General features: G+C 55.3%; 2 protein-coding genes across 3 annotated transcripts; one reads left to right on the top strand and one right to left on the bottom strand.

Annotated features, from left to right (window-relative positions):
• The first annotated feature begins 441 nt into the window (after positions 1-441).
• DBF4B (DBF4B-CDC7 kinase regulatory subunit) lies at positions 442-15,095 on the top strand. 2 transcript variants are annotated; one of them, XM_069877129.1, is made up of 11 exons: positions 442-564; positions 5,052-5,243; positions 6,320-6,370; positions 7,008-7,077; positions 7,963-8,033; positions 8,599-8,635; positions 10,554-10,599; positions 11,394-11,510; positions 11,707-11,833; positions 12,484-12,593; positions 13,154-15,095. In XM_069877129.1, exons 1-11 carry the CDS (start codon positions 469-471, stop codon positions 14,529-14,531), a joined length of 2,295 nt encoding a protein of 764 aa, XP_069733230.1. In that variant the 5' UTR covers positions 442-468; the 3' UTR covers positions 14,532-15,095. The 2 variants fall into 2 exon arrangements, with proteins under 2 accessions (XP_069733230.1, XP_069733231.1); XM_069877130.1 differs by having other exon boundaries at positions 10,557-10,599.
• Positions 15,096-16,913: 1,818 nt separating this feature from the next.
• On the bottom strand, positions 16,914-17,834 carry LOC138731054 (uncharacterized). The gene has a single exon (XM_069876749.1). The coding sequence runs from the start codon at positions 17,832-17,834 to the stop codon at positions 16,914-16,916; it is 921 nt and encodes a 306-aa protein (XP_069732850.1).
• Positions 17,835-17,927: the final 93 nt, after the last annotated feature.

Below are 17,927 nucleotides of genomic sequence, written 5' to 3' on the forward strand. Positions count from 1 at the left end.
GTGCTGAGGGACATGGGTTAGTGATTGATGGGAATGGTTGGACTCGATGATCCGGTGGGTCTCTTCCAACCTGGTGATTCTATGATCTCGCTGTCTATACAAAGGCAGCCGGTTTCTCAAGCAAGAACACTGCGAGAAAACGCTGTTCCAGGCTTCTCTGAAGCTCAACTCCACCACATCCACAGCCTTTCCCTCTCCTGCTGATGGACACCCCGACCCCGCAGGGCGGGCTTCGCGGGGCCCTTTCTGTCCCTCCGCGGCCGCCGTACCGGTTGGCGGCGCTCTCGGCGCGAGTTTCGCGGGGGACTCTATGACCCGCGCGGCCGCCGTCCGGGGAGGGCGGGGCAGGGTGCGTGAAGGGGGTGGTGTTGTCCCTCCGCGGCCTCCGTACTGGGGGGCGGGCTTCGCGGCCGCCGTCTTGTCCCTCCGCGGCCGCCGTCCCGGGCGCGCGCGTTCCGAACGGGCGCCATGGCGCGTCCGCTCCGCGGGAAGAGCTTCTACCTGGACCTGCCGGCGGGGCGCGGCGCGAGGGGCCTGGCCGAGGCCATCCGGCTGCTGGGCGGGGTGAGCGGCCTCCCCGCACCTTCTCCTCCTCTTCCCTCCCCTCCTAGAATCATAGAATCATAGAATCACCAGGTTGGAAGAGACCCACCGGATCATCGAGTCCAACCATTCCCATCAATCACTAAACCATGTCCCTCAGCACCTCGTCCACCCGTCCCTTAAACCCCTCCAGGGAAGGTGACTCAACCCCCTCCCTGGGCAGCCTCTGCCAGTGCCCAATGACCCTTTCTGTGAAGAATTTTTTCCTCATGTCCAGCCTGAACCTCCCCTGGTGGAGCTTGAGGCCATTCCCTCTTGTCCTGTCCCCTGTCCCTTGGGAGAAGAGCCCAGCTCCCTCCTCTCCACAACCTCCTCTCAGGTAGTTGGAGAGAGCAATGAGGTCTCCTCTCAGCCTCCTCTTCTCCAGGCTAAACACCCCCAGCTCTCTCAGCCGCTCCTCTTGTTCTCCAGCCCCTTCACCAGCCTCGTTGCTCTTCTCTGGACTCGCTCCAGAGCCTCAACATCCTTCTTGTGGTGAGGGTCCCAGAACCGAACACAGGATTCGAGGAGCGGTCTCACCAGTGCCAAGTCCTGTTGCTGCTCCAGCTCAACCCGCCGCCCCCCCCGGCCCTGCTCCCTCCCCTCAGCCCAGTCGGACCCCCCCCAGCTTCCTCCCCAGCCTAGAGTCCCTCACTGCTCATCTTAGCTCCCGCCCACCCCTGATCCCCCTCCACACTCCCCCAGGCCCTTTGTCCCCCCCCCGCCCTCAGTCCAGGCCCCCTGAAGCCCGGGGTCCCCCCTCCAACCTCCCCCCTTTCCTCAGCTCAGGGCCTCCCTGGGCCAGGCTCCCTCCCTTCAGCCCAATCTGCCCCCCCCACAGGCCAACCCCTCCCCCCCTTCTCCTCAGGGCACCCCCGAGCTGCCCCCACCCCCTCTTTCCCCTCAGCCCAGAGTTCCCCCTCAGCCCAACTCCCTCCTCTCAGTCTAATCAGATGCCCCACAGGCCACCGCCTCTTCTCCCTCAGCTTATTCCTCCATCCCACCCTCCAGCCACCACCAGTCACTGACCCCAGCCCCCTCCTCCCTCAAAAATAAAGGCCCTGGCCTGGCTTCCTGGCTTCTTCCCGTCACCCCAGTACCCCCGTTCCCACCCCTAGGCCAACACCCCGCTGTCCTCTCTAGCCCAGGACCCCCCCACCCCAGGCCCAGCTGCCATGCCCAGCCCAGGGCCCCCTGACCATCCTTCCCCCTCGGCTCAGGATGCCCCTCAGGCACATGCTATCACCTCCTCCCTCAGCCCAGAGCTCCTCCAGCCCACGATCACCCATCCAGTCCGGTTGGGTCCTTCTCAGCTCCCCTCAGCCCAGGCTCCCCGCAGCCGAGCTCCCTCCCATCACCCTGGTTTGTTCCCCTTCAGGCTACCCCGCCTTCTCCCTCAGCTCAGGGCATCACTGAGCCCAGGGCTCCCCAGCTTCTCCCCCCTCTCAGCCCAGAGTTCTCCAGGGCCTCCCCTCTTCAGCTCAGGGTCCCTCCCTGGCCCAACTCTTTCCCCTCGGTCTGTTGAGGCCCCCCCTGGCCAGCTTGGGGTCCCCCCTTCCCTCTCAGCTCAGGGACCCCTTAAGCCAACGTCTCCTTCCCACCTCAGTACAGCCTTCCCCACCCAGCAGCCCCCCTCAGCCCTCCTGCCCCTCTTCCCCTTTCTTCTCGCTCTGTTTTTCTCTCTTTGCTCTTTTTTACTGGTTTCCATGTTTTCTTGCTCCCGCAGGCTGCACTGGAGCCCTCTCGGGGTCCTTGGCCAGCATGGTCCTGCTTATGGCCGTGGGCTCCTGCTTTGTGGGTGGTGGCAACTGGTTGCCAGCTGTGGGGTTGCCAACCTCGCCGGCCCTGGGAGCATCTTCCAGTAGATGCTGACAGGTTATTCAGTGAGGGGAACGTTTTCTCTTGTTGCCTGGTTCCCCTTCATCCCTCGCGTCCACCTGCGGTGGTTAAATTTTTTAAGGAAGCTGTGAGACTTCCAAATGATTCCTGGAATTCACTGTAGAGTAGAGAAGAGCAGCACCAGCTGAGTCCCTGTGGTCACGTAGCTGCTTACTTTTCTACTGGCTTCTCCAGAAAAGCCACCAGGCACCCTTCCCCCATGAAGCTGTTGTTTGGGTGGATTTGTGTGATGTTCTTCATGGTCTCTCCCGTTTGTCTTGGTGCTGATGTTGCTCACAACTCCTTAAATCCTTTTCTGATGTTGAGCGTCACTTCAGCTGCCTGGAAAGCTGCCTGGAGGAGAAAGACCTGGGGTTGTTGGTTGACAGCGACTGAACGTGAGCCAGCAAGAAGGCCAATGGCATCTTGGCTTGGATCAGAAACGGCGTGGCCAGGAGGTCCAGGGAGGTTCTTCTCCCTCTGGACTCGGCACTGGTGAGACCACTCCTCGAATCCTGTGTTCAGTTCTGGGCCCCTCCCCACAAGAAGGATGTTGAGGCTCTGGAGCGAGTCCAGAGAAGAGCAACAAAGCTGGTGAAGGGGCTGGAGAACAAGGATTACAAGGAGCGGCTGAGAGAGCTGGGGGTGTTTAGCCTGGAGAAGAGGAGGCTGAGGGGAGACCTCATTGCTCTCTCCAACTACCTGAAAGGAGGTTGTGGAGAGGAGGGAGCTGGGCTCTTCTCCCAAGTGACGGGGGACAGGACGAGAGGGAATGGCCTCAAGCTGTGCCAAGGGAGGTTCAGGCTGGACATCAGGAAAAAAATTTTCACGGAAAGGGTCATTGGTCCCTGGCAGAGGCTGCCCAGGGAGAGGGTTGAGTCCCCTTCCCTGGAGGGGTTTAAGGGATGGGTGGACAAGGCACTGAGGGACATGGTTTAGTGATTGATGGGAATGGTTGGACTCGATGATCTGGTGGGTCTTTTCCAACCTGGTGATTCTATGATTCTGTGATTTAGCCACCCCGAGCTGAGGACAGGGCTGATAGCCAGCAGCTCCTCTTCCATCTTCTGGTCTCCTGATGGCACTTGAGGGGAATAGGGTGGCTGCATCTCCACACCAGATCAGCGTGGGAGTGAGCAATTTTAGCCCTCGTTGTTGCTACTATTTGTTTTCAGGCTGTTTAATCTCTCTGTTTGAGGCAGCTCGTCTCATGTGTACCCCAGAACTTCCTTAGATCTTTTAACACCACACAGAGGAGTGAAATTCTCATTTAGTTCTTGCTGCTGTGTCTGTGCCGCCAGGATTGTGTGTTGGACGTAAGGACGTGGGGGAGCTGGTTGGCACTCTTTTCCCCTTTTTGAGTTGCGCTTCACACTGAAGTTGCCAATTTCTTCCTGTCCTCCCCTGGACGTGCCACCAGCACTCAGGGACACTCCTGAGGCATCTCTTACTGAGTTGTGCATCTCTGGGTCTGGGAACCACTTTCTCCCAGCGGTCGGTTATGTCTCTGCGTTGCTGCCACATTACCTGGCAATAATTGATTGTCCTTCTCATTTCTCATCAAATATTGTCTCGGGTCACTTCCCTCTCTGTGGCACCATGGAGTGGAGCTCTTGTTTCTCTTGCTCCCAAGGAGATCCCGAATTGAACTGCGCCATGGCCTCTGCTATAAAGCAGCTCTTCAATAGTGATACCCAAACCCAGGTCCTGTTGTTCAGGGCCAAGTTGAGGATATCTCGTGGGCTTGGATGTGCATGTGGCGTCTGGAGCTTGGCTTTGACGCAGGGCTGGCAGCTCCCTGCAGTGTGGTTTGGACGGGGAGGATCTGATTTACTGCTTTACTCTGTGCTTACAGCCCCCTTGGTCTCCCCTTAACACAAGTCCCCATTGCAGGGCAGCCTGCAGCGCTGCTCACGGCACCTCGCACAGGTCGGTCTGGGATCTCGATCCATGGGGATTCTGTAACGCAGCAGAACCAGCTTTTTCAGCCACTTCAGACTGCTTGATCTTTGTCCTCTGTGCTTCGTACCTGTGCGTTAGTGCCCTGTGCCCGTCTGCTTTCAGCTGAGTTCTGATAAACTATTGTTGCATCCCAGGCTTTTGGTTTTCCACCCTTCCTCGGACCTCTGCCTTCTGTGCAAAGGGGTTTTGGCTTTCTGGTTCCCTACTGCCCTGTTCTGTCTGGAGCCACTTGTCCCAGCTGTTTCCTTCTGCTTTATCTTGCTACGATGTGTTCTGTTCTCCTGAGAGCACAGCTCTCCCCCACCAGTCTGCGGTGCCCGGGGCCTTTTCCTCAGCTGTTTCTCTCTTTCTGAAACCACTACTTGGGGAGTGGCTCATGGAAACCTCAACCTGAGGGTTCTGGTGGTTGCAGAGCATCTCTAGGGTGTGTGCTCTGCATATCACAGGATCTCCTCACCTTCTGGGAGGCAGCAGTGGGGGATGGACAGAGGAATTCCATGCAGATATGAGTGCTCTCTGCAGCCCTTTCGGTGTGAGGGTTAAGCTAAAGGCAGCAGTTCCTGGTCACCAGGATGCATTCAGCTCAGAGCTGGACAGGCCCAGAGGTGCTCTGTTCTCTCTTGCTGCAGGTGACTGAAAGTTTCCTAAGCAAAGAAGTCACCTACGTGATTTCCAGCAACAAAGAAGCAAAACGAGACAAAGCTGGGACTCGGACTGAGACGCAGAGCAACACAACTTCAGAAGATGCAAAAGCCACGAGCCCAGCACCTTCTGCCTCCAAAGGGAGCCATGCCAGACCTCACCAGAAGCCACCAGACACTGTAAGAGCTGCAAAGGCTTTGGCCACCTCAAAATTTGGCCCAAGGGATCTATAAAGTAGAACCTGGGACCGGGGTTGGAAGGGGAAGTTATTCCTGCTCTGGGCAAATGCGTTGGGTGGGGTTCTTCCCCTGGTCTGGCTGCTCACACTCCTTGTATCTGTGCATTATTGTCTGCTCAAACGTGCGTGTTGCAGCTTTGAGCCAGCAAACGAGGCTGTCTGCTCAGATGGCAGAGGAGAGAGAGGGATGGGCTGGATTCTGCACAGAGCAGGTGATCATCCTGATGCGTAGGTGTGTCTAGAAAAGCCAGGGAAATGCAGACAAGATGGAACTGTTATGGGCTCTGGCTGTGTGCTCACAGGCCTGGGTAGGGCGAGGCCACTTGGGAGGAGATCTACAAGGGAGCTTTCAAAGAAAGGGTTTCTCTTAGATGCGTTTACCCTGCCAGTGCTGGGATTTCTGGTCAGAGGGGCTTTTGGCCAGAGCTCCAACACCTTGCCTGGAACGCTGGTGTCCACTGGAAGCTGTCACAATGTGGAGAGCCGCAACCCCAGCCCAGGTCACCGCATGACGGCCGGTGGGATCTGATTGCAGGTGGGAAGCCTCGGCTGAGGTCAAGGCTTTTGTTCGCTCAGGGTGTTTGTTCCTGGTCCTTGCCCACAGCTTACAGAGCTTAACCTGTTTGCTGAAACCATTGCCTTCCAAATGAGCCTCAGACTCCAGGAAGAGCTAGTGAGGATGTTCCCAGCCCCTGCCAGCCTGTTGGGAGGCAGCGGGGCAGTTTCTGAGCTAAGTTGCTGCTTTGTCTTGGCTTGCTCTGGAGCACTTGCTGCTGTTCGATACAAGCCAAGCCTTGGCTGGACGGCTGCTTAGCGTGGCTCTAATGGATGTCTCTGCGGTTTGCATTCCCTGGAAGTGCTCAGCCCTGCTGCCTTTGAGCTGAGTCTTGGCCAGACTCCCCTCCCAGCAGAGTGGTGTCACTAGAAATCATTCTTGGTGGACAGCCGTGCTGTCCTTGGCTCGCTGCTGCTGCTAGCTCTTTGCTTTAACGTAGTATTTTGCTGCTTTCTCTGCAGGCCCTGATCAGCAGGGGGAAGGAACTGCTGCAGAAAGCCATCAAGAATCAGGTGAGCAGCATGTGGATGGGATTTCTCTAGCTAGGTGTGCTCAAAGTACTGCTGAGCAGTGCAGAACTAGTGCCAGCCACTTCTCCAGAGCCCCTGTCCACTTAAAGGAGCGGATTCTGGGGCTGATAAAGATACGGAGCAGTTGCCTGGGGCTCTGCAGAATATTGCACAGTGTTCCCGGACACTGCTTTTCATGGAGCCCTGTCATCTGTCCCTGTTAGGACTTCTAAAGCCTGTCCCAGTGATCTGGGTGCTCAACACCAGAGAATTATTAATACAAGACTCATGGTTAGGTGATTTTTAGCCTAGAAAGAACTAAAGCCACGTAGCTGGGGCAAAAGGCTCCCTTGAAGCCCTGCCATAGATATCACAAGGGGCCAAAAGAATCTCACTGTCCATTCAGGAGCTCGTGCAATAGCAGGGATTAAAACTCTGACTGAGAGGCTGCTGTTAATGTGGGGTGGATAAAGCATGAGTTGGAACCTGTTCTGCTGTGCCCTGATTTTAAAAACCGCCACGCAGTGGTCTGTCAGCTGGGCAAGAGGACAATCTCTCTGAACTAGATTTAGAGCTGCATGTGCTCATGCAGCCGTGTCTGCTTCGAGTTGCACCTTGCCAAATCTCTCTGTTTGTCCAGAACGCCTGCAGTGGCAGCAGTATCCTCGCCAGCGCTCGCCTGTGGGGAGTCCAGATCTTGCACGTGGACGGTATCCTTCTCTGTAGGCTGGAATTGGGCTGTTGGTAAGCGGTGATTGCTGAGGCAGGTGGAACAGAAGTGATGCAGCGAGGGTGGTACAGGAGGAGGAAAACATTGCAGGCAATACCTGGTGCTGCCACAGCCAGCTAGGCCTGCCCTCCAAAAACCAGGAGAACTGGTACGTACGTATAGAACACACGACTGTCACATTTACAATCATGTGTTGCGATATACTGAAGCTGTAATAGTAGAAAATGTTAATAGCTTGGTCACTGCATTAATTTCTTCCAAAAAGACCATTTTTCCTAGTGACCTGGAAGTATAGATCGTGATAATGGAAGGATTTGGTGGTTTTTAATTAGGAGGTGCTGATGTTTGAGGATCACTGCTGGAAGGCGCTTCCTGTCGCGGTGATGAATGGGGAGGGGGTGATGGGAAAGACAGACGGTGAAACTCGGATTCTAATAATAGGTCTGGAGTAAAAGGTTCCTGAGTGTGTGGTGACAGTGACATAGAGCTGTGGCTGAGCTCGTCTGGATACAGGATGGAGGCAGCCAGCTCTGCAGACCCGTAGCCGTGTGCCAAGCCTGTTTGGGCTTCCAAAAGCCAGGATCTGGCCTGTGTGCCCCAAAATCCCTGACAATCTGCAGGGGCTGAAAACCTCCAGCTCTGCTGAAGAGCAAAATAAGGCTCTATCCCTCAGAGCGCTCTTTCTTGGTGCTTCTTGAGCCCGTTACCTGTGTAGTGGTGATGCTCTGCCGTGTGACGGCAGGCTCAGGCGCTCCGTGCTTTTCCCCAGTGCGGGTGGGGACTTGTACTCATGCCATAGTTGTTGGAGGGGAACAGCTCGCCCTCTCTCGTTGAGCTATGGCTCTTTGACATCCTGCCTGCGCAGAAATGTTGTCATACATCGAAGAACTGCTGCGTGCCGTCTCGGGAGCAAGGACACGGTGCCAGAAGACAGAGGTAACTTTCTTAACCACAGCCAGTTTGAGGTGCTTGGGGTCCCTGGGTAGCTGTAGGTGATCCTTGCTAATGGGCTGGTGAGCAGGGTGGTCACCTAGGTTTTTGTCCAACCTGGTGCTTCTGTTTATTGATGGAGATGGAAAATTAGCTGAATTTTATCCTTTTATAAAGCAGGGGTAAAACCAGATGAGAGTGGAGCAGCTGTTAGTCATCAGCAGCGTCCATAGCTCAGCTAATACTGGGTTTGACTTGGACTAAGGGTGAAACGAAGATCATACACAGCCTGTACGCTGCCTTTCTGAAGTGTCTTAATGCACTGGAGAGGTCAGTGAGAAGCCAGGGACTGAGGTCAGAGCGCAGCAGCCTGTGTATTGTATTTAAACAAACTCTAGGTAGCTTGGGAGTCAAAGTATCCTCCTCCACCTCCCCCTAGGTGGTAGCCTGTGGTGCAGGAGCTCTGAAGTGGTGGGTGAGACTGCTGCAATCTCGCTTTAGTGCTCTGGGATCATTAATTACAGCTCTGCCTGGGCCAGCTCCCTTACTAAAGATGTTGTTTTTTCTTTAGGCAAAATGCCTTGTGCCTGGATCAAAAATTCACAAAGGTAGGCCTGGAAGTTTTGCTCCTCTCTTGCATGTGGATGTGGAGCTGCTTGAAGAAGCCTTGTTTAGACTTTGAAAACCCATCTGAAATTTCAGCAATCCAAAATATTCCAATGATTAGGGCAGTTTCTCCTTGTCCGAGCCTGGCTGCAGCCTCTTAGCACAGCTGAGGTTATTATGCCTTTGTTTTCAGGCAGTGCTTTTAAAAATTCCACAAACTATTTGCGGCACAGCTCCCAGAATCCCGAGGCACCTGAGAGCTGCGCTGCCAGCACTGCATGTTGAATCCACTTGCTTCAACCAAGTTTTTAAGAATAATGCATCCTCCAGAGGAGAGCGTGTTCCTGGCAGCCCACGCACTTCTGTTAGGCTGAGACACCGATCCAGGGATAACACTTCCACAGGAGGAGAGAAGGGGGGGGAACCAGGTTCTCATCTGCAATTAGACAAGAGCCAATTGTGGTACTGAGATTGGCACCAGTGACGTAAAGCAATTTGTGACTGGTTTGACTTTGCTTGTTGGAGAGCGAACGCTCAGTAATATCGCAGAGCAGACTCCAACCTGCATTCTGTGTGTGAGTCTTGGAGGTTTGCTTCCCGATTTATGGTGAAAGGTGGTGAAAAAAGGCTCTGAAAGCTGTCAGCTGAGGCAAATCGTCTGCTGCAAGCCCAGAGCTCTTCCCAGGCAGGGATCAGAGTGTGCCACGACGAACTTGTGCTGACAGCTGAGCCGTTTGTCACCGCTCAGCGCTCTACCATGAGCTCAGGACCCGTGCACCGCTCTGAGCGCTATCTAGGGCCCTGAACAGGGCCCGGCTTTCAGAAGTGCTGAGCACTTGGCACCAGCTACGTGGAAAAAAATCGATCCCGTACTTAAATAGCTGCGTTAGTGACGTAACAGCATGTTTGCAAGCTCAGGGCAAGGATCGAGGAATTGAGTGGGGAGGAGGATGCATGGATTCAGCCTTTCTGGAGGCTGAGGTTAAAACTTCTTTGGAGAAAATAGCACTGAGTGCCAAGATCACAAGAAAACCAAACACCTCGCCCTTCAGAGTCAGCAAGGGAGGCTAGAGGGGTTTGGTTTCAGGGTCAGGCAGATGCCCTGTGCCAATACCTTGCTATTTATTTGTTCCTTAACCAGATCTGTGCTCAGATTTCCAGGCTGAGTGTAATGTTATCACTTGCAGGTTGAATATACCTGTGAGACAGGAGAGACCCAGTAGCCTCCCAGCCTGGCTCTGAAAACCTTTTCCCTGAATGCATCGCTGAGGCTTTCTTCTGCTCTTTAATATATGTATAGATGCCTCCATAGAAAGCACAGCTGCTGCTTGCCCTCCTCCGGGACCAAGCGAAGGGCAGATATTGCTCTTTAGCAGTGTTCTCATGCCAGGCCTGGCTTTGCAGTGTGCTGGTTTGTCTCCAAAAGCTTTTACTGCTTTGACTTAACCATCCTGGCGTGAGCCCTTCTGAAATGGAGAAAGAGATGCCGAAGGGTTGAAGCTCTGTGCTTTTGCAACTGCTGCTGCAGTTTGTTTCTTTATAAACTCATCTCTCCTGCTGGGCAGCGTGTTACATTGAGGACAGTTTTTAGGATCTAAGGCCGAATCGGAGGGTAGGGGCTGGGCTAGTGGCTGCTAGGACAGAGCAGAAATTAAAGACGCAAGGGGCTCAGCTGGATGCTCTTTCAGAGGTGGAAAGAGTGCAGGGCTGGGCTGCCTCTAGGATCTGGTCACCCTCCTGAGCACTCTGAGGCTGTTGTAAATTACCCAAAAAGCTGTTTTGGCTGTGCTTGGCCATCACTTGGCATTCGCTGGTGTTGGAAGTACCCGTGAACTTGGCTCTGCAGCCCAGGTCTGTTGGGGAATGAATGAATAAGGAGGGAATTTGACCAAGGCAACTTCTAACCGACTCTCTTTCTAGCAGGAAAACTGAAGGCCCCTTTTCTGAAGGTTGAAGATGAGAGCAGGTAAATGAGGTCTTTCTAAATATCACACCTAAAACCTCAGAGGTTCCCAGGGAAGGAATCCTTCACTGGTTTTATTTAGTGAATTTTCTGTCCGCATGGCTTCTTTGAAGACCTTGTTACCCACTGGGAAGCTGACCCTCTTCTAGAAGGAGACAGATGGAGTTTAGAGAAACAATCCAGGTGGCTCATATGTTGGGAGGAGGGAAGGTGTTAAATGAGATGACAACGAGTTTACTTCCTTGCTCGGATTCCGTTTGTGATCCTCAGCAGGTCACTTAATCTGCTCTGGCCCTCTGAAATGAGGGATGAGATTGAAACACAGGAGGTCAGGGCCTGTAACTTGATTACAGCATCCAGCACAAGGGTATCTGATCTGTGTGGTGTTTCTGACAGCTTGGTAACTCTAATGGTGTCCAGAGGGCCAATTAATTATTCTGAAGGCAACGTTTAAGGAGCTGCAGAGTCAAATACTGGGGTTTGTGTGCTACCTGCAATAAAGTGTGAAGAAGTGCAGCTGAAATTGCTGCACTGGTGGCTGCTGCGGTGCCTCGGGGGCAAAAGCTAAGCAGGCAGGCCTGCCTTCTGTCTAAAACATCCCCCCATCAGTGCCAATACTGGGAATTGTGTTTAGTCCTTCCAGTAAGGAATGAGAAGGCTCTGGAACAGCCAAATGAAGCACAGCCATGGGCAGGATCTCATCACAAATGAGATGGCTCCTTGAGCCCCTCTGAGGGAGGAGGACAGCTCTCTAACCATGCTGCCAGGAATCTGATGTCCTGATCTGCTGCTTTCAGGCAATTCCGGCCCTTCCATCTCCAGTTCAAAACCTTTCCTGACCTGAACTTCCTTGCACCCAAAAGCTCCAGCCCATTTGAGCCTCTGAAAAGCCTAACGAATTCTTGCAAAGCCAGGTAGGTTGTAGCTTCTTGTGCAAGTTTCTAACCCAGCTCGCCTCCCCTTCTGGTTCCTTGGGGTCTAGAGAACCACTTGCCTTCTGTTCTGGGTTGAAGAGCTGGGACTCAAGACAGCGTGGCCTTTCTGGACCTTTTGAGGGCGGCTGGGAATCTGCTAGTCGGGGCAGGGAAGAGCTTTGCTGTTGCCTTGCAGGGGTGCAGAAGGCTGCCAGGGGCGCAGCGAGGGGAAGAAGAGCCCCCAGTCCACAGCGGTCACCGTGCCGAAGAAAAGGAAGGGATTTTGTGAGTGCTGCCAAGAGACCTTTGAAGAGCTGCAGAAGGTAAAGGTTCCCCTGGGTCCTGGTTCCTTGTGAAAGTTATGGGGGCCTCTCTGTGCTTTGTAAATCCTGTTATCACCACAAACTCTTGGAAGCCTGGTGTGATGTCCAGCAGGGCCAGCCCTGTTGCTGCAGTCGTGGTTGTGGCTGTGCTCTGACCTCCTGGTCTGGGCAAACAGTGTCCTGAAGATTGGAGCTCATTTCTGGGGCTGGGAGAGCCGCAAGGATCATCCTGTTACCTGCTCTGTACGGAGGGAAGCCCTCTCCACGGCAGTCAGGTGGCACAGGCTGATTAAAAAGGTGCAGAGAGGGGGGTTTTATCTCCTAGAAGAGGCCAAACGATGCGGCCTTTAGTGATAGACAGTAGGGATTTGGAGTCTGCGTTTTCAGAAGCTGCTGGGGAAGGTTGTGCTGCTGTTGGCCACAGACACAACCTCCTCATCCGCAGGTTCTGTGGGAACAGAGTACTCGCAGCGAGCAACCAAGGGTAACGTCATTGCCCACGTTTCCCAAATCCGCTTCCAAACAGCAGCTCTATCTGGCAAAAAGGCTGTTTGCCCTCTAGTTGTTAGGCTGTGGGAGGTGGCTGTTACTGCACATTTCCTCCTTGTGAAAGGATAAGTGTTGCTAAAAGGGCCTCTGCCGCCTTCCAGCATCTCCAGAGCCCCCAGCATAAGCAGTTTGCCCTGGACGACTCCCAGTACGCCCCTGTGGATCGTGTCATCTCGCAGTTCACCAACAACTTTGTGGAGCAGTCAGCCAAGTAAGTCTTTGCTAATCTGGTAACTCCTGGAGTCCGAAGGCATCATGGTGCTGCATGGCATGCCCACGGCGTCAGGGCCTGGGTCTCCGTGCTGGTCTCTGTGCCAGAAAATCTGCCAGCAGGGAGCAGAAAGCTGTGTCTGGCTGCAGGACCAACCTGGCACCTGCCAGGCAAGGTTTAGACAAGCTATGGGAGATGTTCTCTTTGAGTTTCTGTGGCTTCTCTGCTTCAGAGAACTCCCTGTAGACCTCTAGTGCCTCTTAGACTAGAAAGGGCAGCTGGGACCATCTGTTCCGCTCCATGTCTGACACAAACCCCTCTTCTCTGTCACATTCCTGTGCCCAGACCTTGGGCTGTGGAGAAGGCAGAGAGATCCCTTGTGCTGCTCATCTCCCCTGCCAGCAGAAGTGTTGTTGTTTGAGCCTCACCGGTCTAAAATTTCTTACCTTCTCCTGAGCAGGGGCATCAAGCGTCCTGTGCTGCAGAAAAAGCTTCATCTCGTTGCGGGGAGGGTGTTATGGGCCTAGAGAGAATGAGCACTAACTGATGGTTCTTCTCAGGGTGCCACAACTGACAGATGAATGCCTAGTGCCTCAAGCGCAAGTTACTGGAGGAACTGAGATGCTGACGGCAGAGCTGGGAAACAAAAGGCAGCAGCCTGAGCACGGTGCTGGGGAACTTTTAATTGATACGGAACGTGATTGTGGCCTGAAGACCAAGGAATGTTCCCCTTGCCTGCCCAGGGACAGGGTCAGTAAGGGCAGAGGAGAGGGGAGGCTGTTGGAGAATGGCTCTGCAGGTCTGCCTGTTGGAGCAGGACTCGGCCGAGGGCTCTGTGCCGCGCCTGGCACCACGGAGGAAGCTGCAGCGGGGGCTGCAGATTCGGGTTTGCCTCCTGATCTGGGCTGGGTGACTCGTGCAGCAGCCGCTCCTGTGGGAGAGGCAGTTATTTCTTCATCTGAACCTGGTAAACATCTATCGCTTGGGTCTATCGGCCGTTCTCCACAAGCCCTGGTGGCCTCCAGGAAACGCCAGCTCTCCTCTGGACAGAGCCCCCAGGTGGGAAAGAAGCCCAGGCTGGAGCTGGGTGGTGGCCTTTCGTGTAAGCAGAGAAGCTCAGTGGATGGTGGGATAAGAGCGCAGGGTGCGGGACAGACGTCTGAGCCGGGCCTGCCCTGTGTGGTGGAAGCTGGAAGCATGGAACTCTCCAAGGGCCCTTGCAGCTCCCTTGGCTTGGAGCTGCGCCCATGCGGGAACCCTGGGGAGCCTGCGTCGCAGCTGGGATCCCCTGAAGCTGCGTCTGCGGGGTTTGATCCCTCCGAGGCTGCTGCAGTCAGCGCCGTCAGCGAGCGTGGCTGGAGCAGAGCGAACCCGAGTTCCCAAGGGAAGCAGCTCGGAGGGGAGAGTGAAAACGCACCCAGAAATGTGAATAGTCTGGATCTGGAGAGCACAATGAGCAAGACCAGCTGTCACGCTGGCCGGTTGCCCTCTCCAAAACAGCCCGTGGCTGAAGGCAGATGCTGCTCGCTCTGTGTCAGAGCAGCACAAAAAATAGCACCCGAGCTACCTGACCTCCCGGGCCACAGCCAAGAGCGGGCTCCCTGCCCCGGCAGCCTCCAGCCTCTTCCACCCAGCGCCCAGGCTGATCCCGACTGCAGCAAAAGCTCCTCTGAGTCGGAGTGGGATGTTCAGCTGCTCTCCACAGTATCGGGTGTCCAGGACAGCAGGATTCAGTCTATGGACAAGGCTTTGCTCCTAAGGACACAGGTCAACGTGAGGGACAGTGGCTACGAGTCTCAGCTCTGCTCAGTTCTGAAGCAGGAATCGGAGCTCACCTGGGCAGGCAAAGAGGACAAGAACTGCCGTAACTGCATCCCAGAGACCAAAGGAGCCTCCTTCCCCATGTTTGAGACCTCTTTTGGCAGCTGGACGAGTTAGAACCACCTCCTGGCTGTCCTCTGGGCCCTCGCTGGGAGCCGTGAAGCGACTGGAAAAGGATTTGATGAGCCACCCTCCCCGTCAGGACCAGGAGGGACAGCCAAGAGCTGGAACGAGGACTGTCGGCTGCATGATGGTCTCCAGACTCCACGGGCAACCTGGGCAGCTTTCCCCTTTGGGAGCTGATGGGTGAGGTGGTGGTTTCGCTGCCCTTGGCTCCACCAGGAGCTGGGATCCTCTCTGCTGTTGTGATTTAGAGCCAATGGCTTCCTCCTGTAGCCCCTCATGGGCCTCCTGGGAAGATGGTCTTTCTCTGGAAGCATCTGTTCAGCAGGAACGTGCTCTTTGCCCTTCCAGATTGAGAGCATGGCGTGTTCCTCCTCTCGCCCAGTCCTGGGAGAGGAGGAGAGGGCTCGGCGCGAGATCTGTGTTCTCTGTGTGCTTTGGGGTTGCTGGCTCTTGGTGCTCGCAGCTGTTCGGTACCGACTTGTTTTAAGGGGTTGTTTGGATTTTTTTTTTTAACAAACTTTTCAACTTTGAAATAAAATGGAAGATGAGATCCTGCTCTGCTGGGTAAAACTTGTCTGGGGGCCTGACATGAAACTGTGTGGAGCGTCTACTGGAGGTGGTTGGGCAGGAGCCGCACTGGGAAGGATCGGGGTGATGGTGGCACCAGGCTGGATGTGGGGCAGCGGTGGCTCTGGCCGTGTCACATCACCCTGAGCTTTGCCGTAGGAACGGGGGCAGCAGGCGCTGGGAAGTGCTTGTTCCCAGCACAGGGGTGGCCCCAGGTAAAGAGGGAATGGCCTCAAGCTCCTCCAGAGGAGGGTCAGGCTGGACATTAGGAAAAAAATTTTCACGGAAAGGGTCATTGGGCACTGGCAGAGGCTGCCCAGGGAGGGGGTTGAGTCACCTTCCCTGGAGGGGTTTAAGGGACGGGTGGACGAGGCACTGAGGGACATGGGTTAGTGTTTGATGGGAATGGTTGGTCTCGATGATCTGGTGGGTCTCTTCCAACCTGGTTATTCTATGATTCTATGTGGAGAAACTGGAGAGCAGCTGGTGGAGGCTATAGGCCTCGCCTGGACACGACCAAGGAGAGGAGGTGGGAGCTGGGCTGGGTTTGTCTTGCCAAGAGGTGGCTGGGGGGTGTCCAAAGTGACCTGTGACTTCTCCAAGGGCAGGGTAAGATGGAGCCGACCTTTGGTTGGTGCTGTGTTCAAAGTGAGGACTTCTGAGGAGCCTGTTAGGGAGAGGGAAGGCTCCCTGCCCAGCAGGGTGGGCCAGCCCTGGGCAAGAGCCCAGAGTCACGGGGTCTGCATCTAGAAGAGCAACAAAGCTGGCGAGGGGGCTGGAGAACAAGAGGAGTGGCTGAGAGCTGGGGGTGTTTAGCCTGGAGGAGGCTGACCCAAAGTGAGTTGGCAACGTTTAATTATAGAGTCATAGAATCACCAGGTTGGAAAAGACCCACTGGATCATCGAGTCCAACCATTCCTATCAATCACTAACCCATGTCCCTCAGCACCTCATCCACCCATCCCTTAAACACCTCCAGGGAAGGTGACTCAACCACCTTCCTGGGCAGCCTCTGCCACTGCCCAGTGACCCTTTCTGTGAATTTTTTTTTCTTAATATCCATCCTGAACCTCTCCTGGTGGAGCTTGAGGCCATTCCCTCTCATCCTGTCCCCTGTCCCTTGGGAGAAGAGCCCAGCTCCCTCCTCTCCACAACCTCCTCTCAGGCAGTTGGAGAGAGCAATGAGGTCTCCCCTCAGCCTCCTCTTCTCCAGGCTGAACACCCCCAGCTCTCTCAGCTGCTCCTCGTAAGACTAAGAGGTGGGATGGGCTGTCCTGGAGGAGGGATGTGACCTGGGGGTTCAGGACCTCCTCCTTGGACTTGTTGGGGTGCTCTGGGGCCTTTCGAGGGCAGCCAGCCTCTGGGGGACCCACGGAGCACTGTGGTGGCCGAGCCCCTGCGTGGGGCTCTGGGGGAGCAGAGCTTGGGGCTGGAGGTGACCAGGAGGTCCATGTCCCACCTCCAGTCCCTGTGCGGGTCTCAGTGTCCGTCGCCGTGGGGCTCGGAGCTGGGAGGCTCCAGTTCCAGCAGGGCAGGTGCTGTGGGGTGGGGGAGTCCTGTACTGTCTGGAGCACCCCAGTCCCAGCTGGTGGGCCCAGTACCAGTGGGAGAGACTGGCTGGGGGCATCCAGTACTGGGGGAGGGTGTTCCATACTGACTGGGAAGACTGGGACTGACTGGGGGGATCCCTTACAGCTTGCGGGGCTGGTCCTGGTTGGGAAGGGGGGCAGGATGGGTGAGGGGATGCAGTGCTGGTAGGGGATGGTCCACACTGGTTGCTGTGATCCCATACTGGTAAGGGATGGTCTATACGGGTTGGGGGATACCATACTGGTAAGGGACATTCCGTACTGGTTGAAGGGATCCTATGCTGGTTGTGGGGATCCCATAGTGCTGGGAGGGATCCCATACTGGTAGGAGATGTTCAATACTGGTTGGGGGATGCCATACTGGTAGGGGATGTTTCATACTGGTTGGGGGGATCCTGTACTGGTAGGGGATGTTCCACACTGGTTGGGGGGATGTTCCATACTGGTAAGGGATGTTCCATACTGGTTGAGGGGATGCTGTGCTGGTTACTGGGATCCTGTACTGATGCAGGGGGGATGTTAAATACTGGTTGGAGGGGTCCTGTACTGGCTGGAGATGTTCCATACTGGTTGCAGGGATCCCATACTGGTGGGGGATGTTCCAGACTGGTGGTGGTCGGGGGGGCATGTTCCATACTGGTGGGGGGGCTGTTCCATACTGGTTGGGCTGTTTCAGACTGGCGGGGGGGCTGTTCCATACTGGTGGGGTCTGTTCCATACTGGTGGGGGTTGTTCCATACTGGTGGGGGGGTTGTTCCATACTGGGGGGGGCTGTTCCATACTGGTGGGGGTCTGTTCCATACTGGTGGGGGTTGTTCCATACTGGTGGGGGGGCTGTTCCATACTGGTTGGGCTGTTTCAGACTGGCGGGGGGGCTGTTCCATACTGTTGGGGGTTGTTCCATACTGGTGGGGCTGTTCCATACTGGTGGGGGCTGTTCCATACTGGTGGGGTGGCTGTTCCACACTGGTGGGGGGGTTGTTCCATACTGCTGGGGGGTCTGTTCCATACTGGTGGGGGCTGTTCCATACTGGTAGGAGAGGGGATATTCCATACTGGTGGGGTCTATTCCATACTGGTGGGGGGGCTGTTCCATACTGGTGGGGTCTGTTCCATACTGGTGGGGGGGCTGTTCCATACTGGGGGGGGGGGGCTGTTCCATACTGCTGGGGGGGCTGTTCCATACTGGTAGGAGAGGGGATATTCCATACTGGTGGGGTCTATTCCATAC

The sequence above is a fragment of the Phaenicophaeus curvirostris genome, chromosome 26 (genome assembly GCF_032191515.1).
Source record: "Phaenicophaeus curvirostris isolate KB17595 chromosome 26, BPBGC_Pcur_1.0, whole genome shotgun sequence".
Taxonomy (NCBI): Eukaryota; Metazoa; Chordata; class Aves; order Cuculiformes; family Cuculidae; genus Phaenicophaeus; species Phaenicophaeus curvirostris.

Bases quoted from the DNA above. Each gene is read 5' to 3' on its own strand.
- DBF4B (XM_069877129.1), top strand. From the start codon at position 469: ATGGCGCGTCCGCTCCGCGGGAAGAGCTTCTACCTGGACCTGCCGGCG. The intron at 5,244-6,319 runs GTAAGAGCTGCA...CTTTCTCTGCAG, and splicing joins ACCAGAAGCCACCAGACACT to GCCCTGATCAGCAGGGGGAA. The intron at 10,600-11,393 runs GTAAATGAGGTC...TGCTGCTTTCAG, and splicing joins AAGGTTGAAGATGAGAGCAG to GCAATTCCGGCCCTTCCATC.
- LOC138731054 (XM_069876749.1), bottom strand. From the start codon at position 17,834: ATGGAACAGCCCCCCCACCAGTATGGAACAGACCCCACCAGTATGGAA.